Here is a 17,902-nt window from a genome sequence, read left to right on the forward strand (position 1 = left end):
ACACCAACAGAGACCTTTTCTGCATCAAATATTTCATAAATAAATATCTCAAATATATATTGGCGATGAACTCATCAGATCCTGTAGTAATTAAGTTGTCATTAATGCGATTATTGATCCCTGATTAAGCAGCTGTAATTGGAAGAAAAAAAAAAGGTTTATTTCTACCACTCACTATTATGACATTTATCTGTCTGGTCGGCTGAGCAGTGAATCCATCTCTGTCTGGTGCTAGTGGCTATAATAAATAAAACCGCAAAATACCTTTAAAACACACATTCAATATTAATGTTTTAGAAGAGGATTCATTTTGAATCCAAACTTGCAATAAATCTTTAAAAGGAGTCTAAAAATAGTCCTTCTGAAGCCATAAAAGGTCTCTATATTTGTACTATATCCTTATGCAGTATCTATGTTATGTAATATGCATCCGCAAGTAACCTTGTGCGCGAGGTCGGGGAAAAGTAAGTGTCACGCGCCCCCTGCTGGTTAAATTAAGCAGTGCAGAATAAAAAAAAAAAAGCCTTTTTATAACACTCAATAATTCAAAGTTCATATTTAGCGTGTGTATTAGTTAGTTGGAGATTAATTCCACACATTCACAAAAAAACAAAAAACAACACTAAGAGTCTTAAGAAGCAACAAATTGATTTTATGAACATGAATACTTGTCAATACAAAGACGCTGTTACATGAATCTCTCCTTTTTTTTTTTTGTGTTGGCAAAAAAAAAAAGAACACAAACTTTGCCTCCATGTCAACTGAAAAAAAACCCAACAGAAGAACAAGCGAGAAACATTTTGGTCCGGTACATGAAGCAATGATCTTTTTTTTTATTTTATATATATATACATTTTTAGTAATTCTGACATTGCTTTTTACATTCAGTAGCATCTCCTTTTAGCCCTCAAAGCGCATGCAGCCTTGGAGTGGAAAACATAGACTCTCCTTAAAAGAGGAAACAAAGAAACAGTGACAAATGCAAACATGTTCCGCGTACACACTACTGAGAGAAGCCCGGATTGTCTCTCAATGCTAATTCTCATGCATCAAGGAGGCGTTTAAGGCTGTTTGAACAATCTGTGAAAAACTCTCTCAACTTTCTTTTTCCTTTGGAAACTGAGACAAACGCAAATGAATTCACCGGCAACAGGTTTTTATGCACTTTCTAAGCAGGAGATGAAATTAAAGTAGCAGCAGCAGCAGCAACGTGTGTGTGTGTGTTTCTGCAAAAATCATAGAGGCGTCTTTTCACTCGTGACTCCCACAGAGCCCTGAGGTGGCGTCTACTGGCACACAAACACCTTTTAGACAGATCAACAGCAGGAAGGGGGGGAAACACGCTCACACATACATACACAGATTACATAATTACATTCACACCTTTTTTTTTTTCCCCCCCCCTCTACAAACACGTAAACACAGACAGAGATAGAGGGGAGAGACAGGAAGAGGAGAGGAGAGGAGAGGAGGGGATGAAAATACTCCAAAAAGGCATTGAAATGGCAGCGACTCCTCAGGTTCACTCCTCCCCTCGGTTTCCCAGAGATGAACTGGAGGTAAGGAGAGGAGCGGGGGGGATCAGATGAAAGGATTCCGCGACGCTCCTCGACTCGGGTAAACATTCCCCTGAAACACAAGAAAGGCAGCGTGAGAAAGAGGTGGAGAGGACTTTAATACACTTCTTACAGTTGTTAGGACAAAAAAAAGAACCTGCAAAAATACAAGAAGCCTCCTCTCCTTACTTATTTTCATCCCCCTGAAGTACACGTTAGCCCTTTTCAGAAATTCTCTGCCCTCCTGAACATGTCCTGACTTTGTCCGTGTGGGGTCCATGTGTGAACACAAACAGTTCAATTTGTTCACCCTGACTTTATGCAGAGCTTTTTTGTTTTCCTGCCAGCCTCCAAATACAATGTTCCAATGAAGTCATGATGAGTGTGTGTGAACGCAGCAGGTCGTAGTCTGGAATATTCATCGTGCGTGAGAGGACGGGGGCGATGACGGCGTTCATGCTGAGCGGGGCTTCACTTCTTGATTCTCTTTACTCTTCACCTCATTCGTCTGAATATTGTTTCCAATAGTTGAGCTTGTGTAGTGGAAATGTTCGAACATATGTTGCAGGGTATTAAAGCTCCAGCTGAGTAGGAAACTGAATTACTAGTGATGCGTCTAATCGAGCTGCAAAAGCAAAAAAAAAAAGTATTATTTCTATATAAATGAGATATTGGATGGGCCTGTTCCCCCTGCTGCTAGGTGGGTGTCATATGAGATGATTGATAGCACCCTGCAGGACCACCTTTTGTAACTTTTTCATTGGGCCTCATTCACTATTATTTGAGTAGGAATGTTTTAACTCTGCATGAGCAAAATCTCCATCGGAGTCATGACACGCCTGCACGCTTAAATACGCTAACAATTAATCAACTGGTTTTGGCAACAGAGGCGTGATTTCATGGCACTGTTGGTGGGAGTGGTCGACGATTTCATCATTTTTTTTTTTTTTTTTTTACGCAATACTCACAGAGGTACAGGACAAGATCAGCAAAGACATAAATGCCCCGCTTTTGCCAAAATCAGCACAACCTATTTGTTTCTAACAGGTGCTTTAACCCACAAACAGCCACTACTACTGACCCCTTGTTTTGGATTTTGTACATTTAAAAAAAAAAATCAGAGAATCGAAAAAGACCAAGTACTTTGAGTTTTCTGTTGTATCTTTCATCACAAGAAGTACACTGATTTACACAAGTCTTCCCTTCACTTCCTTATCCTTCTTAAGTGGTGAAAGTGTGCCTGACACAGGCAATCTAAAACAAATCTGTGAGGTGAATGTGTGAAGGGGAAGTTCCTGAAAATATCAGATCCGTAACGTCCCAAAATGATCTAGAACATTTCAGTTCCTGTGAGAAAGAAAAACTTTGAATTCACTATTGCAACAACGACTATAATTGGCAAGGCATTGAACGCACCGTGAACGGGTTCACCGACATGGGTCGAGGGACTTTGGACTGAGAGTCAGGCGCAGGAAAGGAGGCAAAACCTGAAAAACACACAAAAAAAAAAAAATCATTTTTTCAGTGATGTGAGGACTGAAGGCTGAAACTGCAGACGAGCCGCCGCAGTAGTAGTAGTTAGTATTCCTGCGGCGATGCGAGTGGTCACTGTAGAGATAATGAAACAGCTCCTCAGTGTTTGATGTGCAGCCTGAGCACATACAGTACATGCCAGCTCTATCTATACAGTATGTATGCAGACTTCTTTTACTGTACACCATGTTCTGTCAAATATATGACATCAATTAGCTTAGCATTATGTATGTAGCCACAGAGATTAAATATGTGCAGGCATTCATTGTGCACAGAAGATGTGTTTTAATGACTTTCATTTAGCAGCATCATATTGCTGTTGAACATCTAAAAGCAATATATTTGATGGATTTTCTTTAAATGTATTGCAACCATCTATGACCCCCTGATGATTATTTAAGATACATTTGGTGTTTCTCCAGCGCCACCACCATCAGAACTTATTCTTATTGCCATATACTTCCCAACGATCCCTTCAAAACGTCTGAGTGTCTCATCGATCTGACCGCGCTCTGAGCTGAATATTTATCATTTACCACGCTCACCACATCACAACCGTTTGCAAGTTAGCATCCTTTTCATTAGCGAGTTAACAATGAAGCACAGAGTGGTTAGCAACTCCTTGCTGCAGTCTTTGAAGCAGGCAGGGTTCGAATCCCACCTGTGGCTCCTTTCCTGCATGTCATTCCCCCACTCTCTCTTTCCCCCGATTTCTGACTCGATACACCGTCCTGTCTTTCTAATAAAGGCCAAAAATAAAATAAAAAAACTCAGCACATCTTTGGAGCCCAGTCCTTATTTGTGAGCATTGTTGAATATGAGTCTGTTCACTCCTAGGAGAAGACACATGACTTCAGTGAACTTTGATTCACAGCTTCAACCAATAGAAAAGAACCGTGTGTCGATGGCCTATTACTGGTCACTTCAGCCAAACGTAGCAACAGACACAAAGTTTGGTTTTGTGTGACTGTGCCTTGAGTCCTGTCTTAAAATCATTTTTTTCCAAAAAAATTGTGGTAAATTTCATGACATCCAGTGTAAAACTGTATACAGATGTTTGTTTTATGTTACTACGTACAGAAAGTAAAAAAAGACTTTAGAGGCTTCTTTTATTATTTTAATACAAAAAAAATCTAAAGGTGTTAACCTACTTCAAGGTTCATTATTAGGTCATTGGCACTCTTCAGTTCTAGAAGTTTTCACAATAGACTTTAATAATTGATTCTCAAACTTTACCATTGGCTTCCTGGTTGCCAGCTGACTCATGGGGAAATGCATTCTGGGAGGCTGGTGCTGGGAAGGAGGCGGACGGAGGAAAAACAGAGGTGGGCGATGTGACAAACGCATTGGAGTCACCTGGAGAAGACACACACACACGAAGAGACACACACACACACACACACACACACACACACACACACACACACACACACACACAGTTACATCAGATACAGTTATATTGTTTTTTTAAAGGTCGTTAGCTGACATTAAAGTGAGACAAATCACAGAGAAGAGTTTTCTGTGTTTTTCTATGGAAGCCCAGAGCTGACACAAGAAGTAATGAGCTACAGGACCGGTCCAACAGAAAGTGAATACATCAATAAATGAGATCATTTAATAATTCAAAATGAAGCTGCAGGAAGAGTTCTGCAGTCATACTGAAGCTGTAAGTCACTAAAGTGAAGCTGCAGAGCTGAGGGGAACATGAACAGAACTGAACTAGAAGTTTCTCAATAATCATAAATATTACACGTCGGCTTTAGTTTAAACTTAGGAGGTCTTCAAAGGAGGTTAAGGTCTTCACATGCTCACTGTTTGTGTGTTTCCTTTACACATTTTAGGAGGGAATTACACAGTGATTGTAGTTTAGTCCTGGAGAATAGTTTTGTTGTGACCTTTTCACGTGTAGATGTTTAATGGCCGAAGGCCTCCCAAACATGAGTCTCACCTCCTGAAGCGTTGCAGAAGGGGTTACTGGGGGAGAGGGCAGGGGGCTGCTGGGAGGCCGAGCTGGAGCTGAATGGGTTTGGGAAATCTGAGACACACAACGAGAGAGAGGGAGAGGGAGAGAGAGATAATTCACAGTGAGTGGTGAGTGCATTCCTGCCTGTTCAGACACACATGCATCCTAATTAAGAAGAGTCCTGCAGCTTTAAAGAGAAGGAGCTGCAGGTAAATACAGAGCAGCTTAGCAGCAGGATCAATGCAGTCGTGCTCGGTACTTACTGGCAAAGGTTTGGGAGCTGGAGACCGTATCGACACCGGGGGAGCTGAGGAAAGCAGAAAAAAAACAAAAAAACAATCAAACAGAATACGGCCTTTAACCACGCTCCACAAACAGTCGAATCTTAAATAAACCAAAACAGAAATGTGACATTTAAAAAAAAAAGTGTTACTCTTAAAGTCCAAAAGGCAAAAGTTTAAAGTGGAGCTCAATTAAATCAAATAAAACAGAGGCTGAATTTTAAAAGAGAAAAATAAATGTGTATGTATTACACACCTGTTTACAGCTGCCTTTCATTAAACAATTTTAAACTTTAACTCTGCACTGTAACTTCTTATATTTTTACTTTATTTATTTCATCTGAATTATTTTTATTTGAACATATTTTCAGATTTAATAATTTCAGTGATTTTTTAAGTTTCTATTTGAATGTTTCTTTTCTTTCCTCTGTCATGATGCTTTTGATGTCTTGTGTGAAGCACTTTGAAATGCCTTGTTGCTGAAATGTGCTATATCAATAATCTTGCCTTGCAAAAGTTTAACATGTAAAGGTAATCATAAAAAAAATATGTAAAAGCAGATCAGAGTTTTCATAGGACATCTAAAAACACACATTAAGCAACAACTGTTTGTTAAAGAGGAACTTCAAACATCATGTCAAAATAAAAGCTCACATTTCCAGGAGATTTTTTAAATCATGTCATTAACAAACCCTCAACGGTAATACAGCGCTACAGAGAACTAGACGAGGTTTGACCAATGAGAAGAGAGCGTCTCTGATACACTAAAGGGAAACAATACACGACCAGTCTAAGCTCATGTACCATGAGAAATGACAGATTGACTACAGAGTGCTGGATTCTTAATGTGAATCTAATCTCATTAAAAAACAGATTGAATTAAATTATTACTCCTTTCTCCTGTTTTTATTATGATTACTAAAACCTTTCCTACCCTCATTTTTATTGTACTACACCTAGTGGATTTATGCTGTTGATCTCTTTTTTTGTGTTACAGTGGTTTTGTAACAGATGTTGTAAAATGTTGTTCCACGGCTGTGAGTCCTGATCTAGGTGCTGTCCTGTCATCACTTCCTTGATATGTTTGTGCCTTGTTTTTTTGGAGGTGGTTTTCTGTTGTTGCTGTACTACAGAGTATTAAAGCCAGACTACAGCTGTAATTATACATGATTAAAGTCAAATATTCACCACATTAAAGTCATAAATTTACAAGAATAAAACTGTAAATTTCAGTCAGTGTGACTCTTATATCATCATATCTGCAGAAGTAAAGTCCCAACACATTAATGGGATGATTTGAGAACTTGTCAAACTGATGTTTTAAAGCATAATTTTCATACAAGCAGCTGCTGCTCTTCTGATATAACTATAGACTAAAATGACCACTTTATTCTCGTAAATGTATGACTTTAATCTCGACATCTCAGATTTTTTTCCTCCCTGTATGTGGCCCTAATACTCCTTTGTGGTTGTTGTACACTTTAAGAAATAATCTCGTCATTCCACAGCTGAACGTCTCTCCTACCTGGCAGGAGTTGAGCTGGAGGAGAGCCTGTTTCCAAAGAGGGTGCTGTACTGCGGAGGCCCAGCAGGGGGAGCTGTGGGACAAGCATTTCAGACAGAACTTAACCACGGGGCTTCAATGAGTTTTCATGAAGAGATCAAACGCTGCTTCTATTAGCCAAAAAATGTGTGTAAAAGAAAATCTAACAAAGAGCTCAAAGAGTTGAAGTCAAGCATTTAAATCATCAGCGAACAAAAGCAGAACAAATCCCCCGAATAAAATATGTGTTTGACTTGATATGAATCAAAGAGAGCAGGGGGGGAGGGGGGGATCAATAACCTCATTACTGTGGCAGCCGGGGAGGCTTCGATGAAGAACAACAAAGCTTGTTGTAGGGAGCTGGAGGGTTTCTCACATGAGTCCTGAGCGTTAAAAACCTGCGTCTCACTTGTTAAACGAGTACAGCCGATGTTTTTGAGAGCATGTCAACAAGGTCCTTTGAATAAGACTGAGCAATGGTCCAGAGCAAACACAATGAGCATAATTCAGCAGCTAAAAGCCTCGGTATTTGGAGTAAGGATGTTATGTAACCTCGTTGAGCTGGCCGTGACAATCTGCATCACATGCACATTTTAACTCTCACCATATCTGTGCTCGGACTTGTTGTGAAAGTATTCAGGTCTTCAGAGGAAGGACAAGTTCAACAAAGTGACCTTTTCTTTTTCTTTTTTTTTTTAAACAAGTAAATGTCCTTTAATCCAGTGGTTCTCAACTGCTCCAGCATCTGGACCCACCACCAACTCCCTCATGAAAAATCATAACCAGATATTTTTTAACCAATCAGAATTGTTCAATGAAAAGTGGTGCCGTTTGGACCTCAGACCGAGACAGAACAAAGACACGAAACAAAAACAAACATGTTTTGAAACACTTAATAGACTTTGACACAATGTTTTTTCCAGGCACACATTCGCGACCCACTTTTGGGTCCCGACCAACCAGTTGAGAAACACCGCTTTAATCAATGTTCTACCTCAATTTAAAAATTAAAACATACCCAAAAATAACTCACTCAGCAGAAAAACGTGCGCTAGTAAAGAGACTTCTCTCTAACTTTACTCTTCATTCGAAATTGGAAATATTTCCTCCCCCTTTCTGAGACTCAAAGTGTAAAATAAGATAATGGGGCCCAAGGGGGAAGCAGTGACTAACATGACTTGCCATGACTGACACATCTGCGGATTAATGACGATCTTTAGCTCTTTAAAATGTCAACAAAAAAAGACTTTCTATAAATAAAAGACTAAATATAAATAACAGAGAAAAGCCTCCAGATTAAGAAGCTGGAACAAAACAATGTTTGATGTTTTTGCTTGAAAATGACTGACTCATTTAATTGATGGTCAAAGTACTTTTCATTTCCTATTGATCGACGAATGCAGCTCAATCACCTACTGGACATTTTATTTGTAAGGGGTCAAAGGTCAAAAACATGTTGGGAAATGTATCTACCTTGGCGTGTATATTATGCAAGATTGTGGTGCGTTTACATTTCTAAATTCTTAATCTGAAAAGTAAAAAGCAACTTCATGCTTGGTAATGTGTGAGTGTAAGTACAGAGTTAAAGAAAGTTGCGCAAAGCATCTACTATCCACTGACACAAAAATCCCCACCTGTGCCAACTGGCGGGTCGGAGAACACGCTGTCCAGATGTGACACTGCAGCGTATCTGTCCCCGGGGTTGGAGCCGATGACCTGGGTTGTCGCCGTCTGGCCGACACTTCCAGACTGCGGCTGCTGCTGCTGCTGCTGCTGCTGGGACAGAGACTGAGGCAGAGGCTGCGTCTGAGGGTGGCTCAGACCTCCAAAGTCAACGCTGATAGACTTGGGGAAAGCCCTGAAAGGCCCCGTGACCCCTGAGGCAGATACTGTTCGACCTGTGGGCAAGATACCAGACGGAGGTTCAGTGCAAAGACGGTCCAGGAGAGCTTTTCTGACATACGTGTAGTTCACTATATGGAGCTTTTAAACCTTTAGAGTTATAACCAAGCCTATGGCCTGATTATACCCCCCATGAAGCGGTGAATAACATTTCAGGGAGTAAATAATGCATATCATTTTGAGCAATGCACTAAAGAAAATTTAAAATTAAGAGGTAATTTCACAAAAAACAGACTTGAACATGACTAAATCAAGTTTTCCTCTTGAATATGTTCAAATGTACTTGTTATTGTATCAACTGTCCAACACAATCTGATGCCTGATGCTTAAGATCATTGAAAACTAAAAAAAAAAAAAAAAAACAGTGAGAGAAAGGCTTTCTTCAGTCAAAGACCATTTAGTAGCTGCTCTCTAGCCCCTGATCATCTCACATAATCTTTCATCAACTCAATCAACTGAAGAAGATCATGGGATGTAATCCAAAGCTGCAGAACAGGGGACTAAAACAGATTAAACGGACTGAAGTGATATTGTTTTCTCAGCTGCTGTTTCAAAGGTCAAGCACAAACTGTGGACCTCACGTGGAGAAAACAATCGCAGCAATCTCCCCCATGAGGAACATTTGGCGACAAGTTAAGAGGTTTCCTTGGTATCACAACATTCATCAAGCACATGATGTTTGCCAGGTTGTGAAGGAGAGGCTGATGTTGAAATTAAAAAAAAGAAATCTCTGAGCTCTTGAGAACTTCTCCTTCCTGTTTGTTAGTTTGTCAATTATTGACTTTGGAAACAGCAGATGAAGAACGAATACACAGTAAAGTAATCCTTTAGAGCCTTCTATAACGTTTTTAACACCTTAAAGTGTAAAAACGTATTTAATGACAAGAAAAAAATCAAACTTGATCTGTTGAGGAAGATCAAGTAGTCAAATTGAAAGCTACAAAACGGCAACTAAATAACCACTCAACAGACCCAAACAAATCCAGGGGAACATGTTTGAGAAACAGAGCGCTAAAATGCTACATCTAGATCATGTCATAATCAGAGTTATCCTGGCTAATATTAATTGATCTCAATGGTGTTGATGTTAAATCTAAATGACAAATACATTGATAAGAGAGGCATACAGTAGACTCAGAAAACTTCAAAAACTGCAATTAATCTCATGCTATTAGAACATCTCCATGCTCTGAGGCTAGTCATAAGCAGGGCTGGCTTTACATAATTAGCATGACGTCGGGGTTTAAGCATTTAAACATAAACAGTGAAGGGAAAGCAGCAGGTTAACACAGGTTAAGTTCTCGGGTAGTTTTTAAAGCACCACGCACAAAACACAACTATTAGAGGGTAACAAGGCAGAAAGTAGGATTTTATCATTGCAGTTAGCAAGCAAACATTAGCCACAAAGCATGCTAGCATTAGCCGATAGTGTTAGCATGGAGATACAAATGAAAATGGGTGCTGTTTTCTACATGGGACTCTAAGGAGTCATTGACAGAGACCAGACCTGATATTAAAAAGTATCTGTAGATATAAAGCATGCCACCGTGAAGCTAGCTATTTTTGGGATGTGATTATACAGGCTACTACTGCAAGTCTAGAGACGTGTGCTTATCTTTGCTAGCACACTTGAATTTGGGAGTACTTGTTTGGGATGTAAATGTGTATTGTGGGAATACAGCTGCACTCTACATACTTTTTAAGTGCTTCAACGCCAACGTGGCGAGAAATATCAGCTGCCCTGTGCTGACGGGGGCAGCAGCTTAGCTAAAAATAGCATTACTTCAAACTTGTTCTTTCTTTTTCTCCCTCTCAGGGAACAGTGTGTGTGTCTCCTTGACCCTCCCAGGCTTTAAATCTTGGCTTTGAAGTGAGAAAACCTGGGTGATAAAGAAAACGATCGACCCAAATATCAGCGAGTGACACAGGCAAGGGAGCTTTGCGAATATAGAGCGCTGTGTCGTCAGTCAAACGGTTTAAAATAAAGCTAAATTCACTAGCGCAGTCAACGCAAGCAGGGCTCACAGATTAGGTGTCTTATCATGAATGACACAGCATGGAAGAGCTTATTGATCCCAGCCATTCAGCACACACTCAAATGCATCTGTTGGTGCCGTGTCTTACCTAAAGTGAAGTGGTTTTTGAAAGTGCTACTGGCTAAGAGGTCAGGGGGAAAGAGGACAGTGAGATAAAACAGACAGAAAGAAGGAGGAGGGATACATTGAGAGAGAAAAGAAATGCCATTAAAAAAGGAATTCAGTGAAATTGGATGAAGATATGGAGCCATTTAAAATGAAACATGATATGGTAAAGAAAAAAAAACTGTCAGAATGAAAATTTCCTGAAAGCTAAGTAGTTCCCTTCTTTTGTCCTTCTCAAAGTGACACTTTGAGGCAGCAGTGATGAGTAGAAAGCATCATCAGAATCCGTGAAAATATTTTTTGCACATTCTGGACGATTAAAACACTCTGCACTGACAAATTGAACAGTTTGAGCCCCCAGTGGAAGAGATAAGAAAAGAGTGTAGTACGAATTATTTTGTATTCATGTAACTGCATTAGCTTCCTTAAAGGAGAAACAGGAGGGCAGTGTGCTCATGGATATCAGAAACTGTATGGGATATAGCAGTCCGTTTTGTACACAGGCTAATTGAAAAGCAGTTATGCCTTGTTTAATTCCAACACAAGTGCCAGAACGTTTACTAAATATAAATGAAGACTGCTAAGAGGGTAACGTTGGTGTTCAGATGGAGTTTTTTTCCCCTCTAATACCATGAAAAGAAAGAAACTATAATCGTGTTACTTCACCCTTACCCCCAAAACCAATTTGTTCTAGAAGAGGATGTGAATCATTATCAAAAGGTCACAAATATCATTTTTCCATAAGGCTAAAAAAAATCCACTGCAGCCTTAAAAGGGGGGGGGGGCTGTATTTTAGAGACTATTTTCAGCATTAAAACCTTTGTTTCCCTCGTGGGTATTTACATAAGCAAGATATTGCTTTGAAATAGGATTTCAAAATAACCACTAGTGCCTGACTGAAAATGTTGTTGTTGATTTGGCCAATAGCAGATATCTGCATATCAGATGTAGTTGAAAATATGTATTTAAGTTACTTATCCCTCAATAATAGACTCAAGAAAATAGACTTCCGTGCAAGGCCATATCAAAATAAATGCAGAAACCACACTATACCGACTGCCATATTGGTAATCAGAGAGCTGCTCCTTGCTACTAAAATCAGTATCGATGACAGAATTTGTATATCTGTTGGGTTTCATTAAGTAAAGTCAATGAATTAATGGTCGTATAGTCATCCCATCCAGTGTGTTTTTTATAGACAATAATGGTAAACAACAAGTTGAGATTAAACTAGAGAATCAATATTGCGACATATCCTTTAAGCTGTAGGTGTGATCCAATCACCAGGCAGCTATTTTCTAAACCAATCCCTCAGTATGTGGCAGAGGTATTAACACAAACAGTTGAAGGACATCTCAGAAGGCTTTTTTGCACTGTACACTCTTTCTCCTGAAGTATGAAAAATATTTCCACATATTAAATTTTTTGTGAATTTGTTCAAATTGAAATGATTCATGAAAGAACCTGTTAGCATTCTTATTCTGAAAACGCTACAAAATATATCAATAAGTCATTTTGTCCATAAGAAACGGGTGGTTAAAGGGAGACACACCTGAGGGCCGTGGGAGGGCGGGGAAGGAGGGGGCGTGGCTCTGAGCACCCAACACCGATGACAGAGAGCCTGGCCGCTGTCTTTCTATACCACACAGTGTGGGATCTATATCAGAGAGAGGCAAAAGAAGAAAAAGGTGAACGGCTCGATCGATACAGTCCAAAAATATCATCTCCTCTGATGCAGATTGACCCCTGACCTTTCAGAGGGGGGTCTCTGAAGCTTTGGGAGCGCGACGGCCGAGCGGTGAACACATCCGTCCGCATGTCGGCAGGCGATATCGCAGGATTTCGATCCCACGACGGCATCTGGGCCTGAGACTACAGAACAAGAGGTGGAGAGAGAGAGAGAAGCAGATGGGAGGTGGAGGGAGACACAAAGGCAGAAAAAAGTGAGTCTCTTTCATGGTTTCTCAATAATTCATAAGCAGAAGCTCTGATGTTAATGATACCTGGCCCGCTCGCTGCCCGATCCATGAGTCTCTATCTCTGTGAGGCAGCAAATTAGGTAGTCTCTTCACCTTATATTCTCGGTTTCTTTTTGTCTGCTCTCACTTCCTCTTCCTCTTCTTCTACCACACCTAAACACTTTCTCATCCTCTTACTGCTGTCCCCTTCATCTTTATCACGTTCTCTATCCTTCACAAGCACAACTACAACACTTTAAAATCTCTTACCATGGGCCTTGCAGACCTGGCGTTGGGGGGCATGTTATGAGTAGGGGCCTGGCTCGCTAAAGGACCAAGTGAAGGGGGCACAGGCTGGACCCCGGGGCTCCAAGGACCCTCGACATCCCTCCGATTCTTACTTTTGGAAAAATGCCTGAAGGAGACGGGTGATTGAATGCAGTTATCTGTGACTAACCAGCCTCATAAAAAGCACAATTAAAACTTGATGTGTAATCAGTATTCCTCCTACCAAACATCGTGACAGAGAACATTTCAGGGGCCCTGAAACTAAACCTTAATAATGGCTGTTTTTTTATTTATTCCCAGCATGAAAGCAGCTATTATCCTGAGTTAATTTTTACGAGTGGGCGTCTCCGTTTCAAACAGTGAATGGCTAAATTTGGAACAAACGTCATCAGATGTTGTTTGAATCTAAATTGTTCAGCATTATGTTGTAATGAGTTCACAGATTAAACAATGAGTCTACAACTCAGAAAATTCATCTCTACTAATTTTGGACAAATCCTTATTCCTTAAAACAATTTCCAAAAACAAAAACGCCAAAACATGACTAAAAGCCCTCTGTGAATATTAACAACCTCATGCTGGTGCTATGAGTTAGCATCAGCCTGCTAAAACACTCAGAATACATTTAACATGTTAAGTAAGTTTCATACAAGCAGAGCAGCTAAAATGGTTCTACATCAAGTATTAATGCTCTGTAATGCACGTATGACTAACCTGTTTGGCAGGTATAATGTTAAGTGCCAAAATTTATCTTGTAAGCAAGCTAACGTTTGCTAACTGGCGCTAGCACAGTTCAGCTGAGTCATTTTTTGACTTAATGCTGGGGCTACATTAATAAATTCCTATGTTCAAATGTAAATATATGTAAATGTAAAAAAATATATTTAGCAGGCTTGGTCAACCAGTTTATGATGTTAGCATGCTAACATTCTCCAATTAGCACTTCAAACAAAGTACAGCTCGGGCTGATATTATTACGTTTGAATGCAACACGGCCAGAATATCTATCTATTATACTGAGGAATTTAAGTTTTGTTTCATCTAATAATTTAATAAACTGAATCTTTCAAGGGTCTGGAAAGTCTATTGAGGACAAATAGACAATTTGAAGTTACCAAATGTGGTTATAGGAACTTGTAATTTTTCTTGAAATTTCATAAACACTTTGTATTTATGGATCAAAACAGTAATCATGAGTATATAGTTCTGATAGTTTTACTGCACGATCACATTAGGATGATACAGCGCAGACACAGCCTAAAAACTCACCACTTTTTCTTTTCATACTTGTCCTGAAGGAACTCTTTGAACTTCTGAGAGTCCTTCATGTCGGAGCAGCCGTCTGTCTTTGGGTCAAACACACAAAGCCAAGTCCTCCTCCCGACCTACACACACACACACACACACAGAAAGGATCAGGAAAACACTTTGAAATCCTGCTGATTTGTTAGATTATTCCACATCAAAAATGGTTCAGTGTCAGACTCCTTGATCATAACATCAAACAAACATCCCTGCTTGTGTTTGACATTTAGTGTCAGAGGATATCTCACAAACAGAGATTTCCCATCAGTGATTCATGTCCGGTTCAGGAGGCAGATATTACAGCGTATGATTCATGACTGTCCGCTTCACTCTCCAGAGGATCATGTGGAGAGAAAGCTGGACCATGCACACCTCTGCCTCTGCTCACATTATACTTGACTCCAACACTCTCACACACACACACACACACACACACACACACACACACACACACACACACACACACACACACACACACACACACACACACACACACACACACACACACACACACACACACACACACACACACACACACACACACACACACACACACACACACACACACACACACACACACACACATCCTGTCCTACAGCGAGCTGATAAAACGCACAGCACTTATCTTGATAGCCTGAAACACTTCACGATTTCATTTCAGTGATATAAGCTCCGGAGAGAGTGCTGCCCACGCCGGCAGCTTCCAAAACGGGTTCTGTAGGAAGTCTTTTTTCAAATTCATACTATGTTTTCACTGCATTTCAACAGACGTTACAAGAGGTGTAATTTACATAAACCTCATTTTTTCATATCTTTTGGTTTCATGGATAAAAAAAAATCGAAGAAATAAGCAATAAAGATCAAATTTGCCTGATTAAAAACACTGCTAAATACACTTGGTGTCATGGCAGCTCCATGTATCTCAAGCAACACTGGATTTTTGAGGAAAATCTGGATATTTGACAATAAATAATTGGTAAGCTAGCATTACAGAAGGGATTTGGTGACTGTTTTCATAAAGGACTATTGCAGGATAACAAACATGTACTGGTTCTCGCTAACATTTTGTGATTTCACTCTATGAATCAACAGAAACACGATAAGAAGATGTCACCCTGCACATTAGGACAGACATTTTTCACCGCCCTATTTGAAAACAGTTTGGGAAACACTAGCACAACACACACACACACACACACACACACACACACACACACACACACACACACACACACACACACACACACACACACACACACACACACACACACACACACACACACACACACACACACACACACACACACACACACACACACACACAGAGAGGAAGTAGATGGTGGTTTGGGTGGGACAGACATGGCTGCTTCTTTTGTTTTCTTGGCTCCATATGAGCTGGCCGGAAAAAAAGCGCTACCACAAAGACTGGTTCAAATGGTGAGCCATGAGGGACATTTCATTTTCTGTATACGGGCCAGAATTTTTCCTTTATTCAGATCCCCATTAGCTGCCGCAAATGCAGCAGCCATGCTATGAGTTTAATGAGTCTAAAACCTCAGCCTGAACCAAAACAAATGTGACTAAAGAAAACAAGCTCCTCATTTGTTATTTTAATTGTTTATAATACAAGAAAAAAATCCATTTTGATTCATTTTTGTGAATGAATGTAGCAGCATTTTTTTTTTTTTTTTTTACGTTTCATGAACATCTCTCACCTCGTTGCCATGATTTTGAAGGAATTCCACCTCCTGTTGTGAGAAGGTTGTCATGGAGATGGACTTGACTCTATGTGGAGGGTTGAGGCCTCTCCTGGGACACAGAGGAGAGATGGAGAGACAGTTTTTTTTACAGTTAAAAAAAAATAAAAAGGCAACAACAACAACAACAACAAAAAAATAAAAAATCCCAAGACGTGCAGTGATTCCTTCCCTCTGAGAGAGGACTGGAGGGACAGAGCAGGTGGGAGAGGAAATGTTTGTCACGTGACTGTGTGAATAACAGGGCAGAACCGGTGTAAAAATACAGAGCAACATGTTTCCAGAAACCAGAACCTTCTATTTAGTCCATGCTAGGGGGGGGGGGGGGGGGGGGGGGGGGGGGGGGGGGGAGACACTAAGTAGGACACCTTGATGAAGGTGTGCAAGATTGCGCAATAGAGTGCTGAAACCGTCTTCCTGAGGAGTGTGGGGACTACATGCAGAATAAAATGTGACAGCATACACACACATAAAGACACACACACACACACACACACACACACACACACACACACACACACACACACACACACACTACGCGCCCACACTGTAGAGGAGCCTGGAGAGAGAGAGAGTGAGAGAATGAGAGAGAGGTAGTGTCAAACCTGCACCATGACGAAATGAACCGTAACTCAGAGCTGGAAAATGACCAGCTATAGAGGTCTGTCGTTAATGAAGCTGTTGGAAGAAACGCACGAGACAGACAAGAGAGAAGTGGACACTGCGTAAATTAATTTATGCAACCACAAGGACGCTGGAAATATCAAGGAACACCCCGGTAAATCTGGCTCTGGGTGGTGCATGGTGCAATATCAGGCCTGGTACTTTTACTCCTCTGCTCCATTATGTGTTTGTCCTCACACACTGATGCTAAAAATGTGCAGTAAATAATCCCAGGGGGCGCGGCAGGATCGAGGGGTGGGGGGGTGGGGGGTTCACTCACAGCATTCCGGAGCACGACGTGCAGACGAAGCTGCCCACCGTGATGTCGGTGTAAGTCACCCCGGGCTGGTTGCACTCGAAGCAGTGTTTGTTTACTCCAGACTGGGCCAGCTCGCGGACCTTGCGGGCGCAGATCTCCTGGTTGTCCCGGTGCTTTCGGTTCGACATGTTTTATTTTTTTAATCCCCCCCCCACCGCTTCTTCGCCCCCCCGGGGCCTGACCGTCAGGCTCGGTGTGAAGCCGGTGGTAACCCTCCGCTGTCCTCCTCCTGGTTCCCTACTACATGGAGCACCTCACGCCCGCATTGTGGGAACGCTGTTATGCGGCTTCACCCTCCCAATGTAGAAGACAGGCACGTCAAGTTACGCACAGGGAGCTGCACGCGTACCGGATATACTGGGGATAACCTTCAGAATAAATGTAAAAACAGGTGGCATTTTACATAACGGAATATTTTACTTAGCCTATCGTCTGCCGGTTTCATTAAAAAATGTTCTAAAATAGCCACTTGTTACCTCATCAAAATATATGTTGGTCAGGTGTTTTCCAGTATATGTGTGTAGGCCTATCCTATGATTCAGACCTTTTTAGAGCACTTAAACATGAAGTATTGTAACAAGGGCCTACTGACAATATAAAGTTTTCTTTAAAATTGACATAAAAACATTTAAATCTGATACCTTTAACAGCTGCTTGGAATTTGAGGGCTTTAGTTTGAAATGCAGGAAATTA

The 17,902-nt window shown here is 40.8% G+C and overlaps 1 protein-coding gene across 3 annotated transcripts; it reads right to left on the reverse strand.

Annotated features, from left to right (window-relative positions):
• Positions 1–631: 631 nt before the first annotated feature.
• On the reverse strand, positions 632–17,370 carry agfg2 (ArfGAP with FG repeats 2). 3 transcript variants are annotated; one of them, XM_061031012.1, is made up of 14 exons: positions 17,171–17,370; positions 16,186–16,279; positions 14,435–14,550; positions 13,148–13,292; positions 12,671–12,791; positions 12,472–12,576; positions 10,903–10,935; positions 8,511–8,774; positions 6,859–6,931; positions 5,316–5,359; positions 5,038–5,124; positions 4,326–4,445; positions 2,973–3,043; positions 632–1,629 (listed from the first exon to the last, which is right to left on the reverse strand). In XM_061031012.1, exons 1-14 carry the CDS (start codon positions 17,335–17,337, stop codon positions 1,582–1,584), a joined length of 1,488 nt encoding a protein of 495 aa, XP_060886995.1. In that variant the 5' UTR covers positions 17,338–17,370; the 3' UTR covers positions 632–1,581. The 3 variants fall into 3 exon arrangements, with proteins under 3 accessions (XP_060886995.1, XP_060886998.1, XP_060886997.1); XM_061031015.1 differs by lacking the exon at positions 17,171–17,370 and adding an exon at positions 16,833–17,098; XM_061031014.1 differs by lacking the exon at positions 10,903–10,935 and having other exon boundaries at positions 17,171–17,369.
• Between the last annotated feature and the right edge of the window lie 532 nt (positions 17,371–17,902).

Source organism: Labrus mixtus, chromosome 23, assembly GCF_963584025.1.
Source record: "Labrus mixtus chromosome 23, fLabMix1.1, whole genome shotgun sequence".
NCBI classification, from domain to species: domain Eukaryota; kingdom Metazoa; phylum Chordata; class Actinopteri; order Labriformes; family Labridae; genus Labrus; species Labrus mixtus.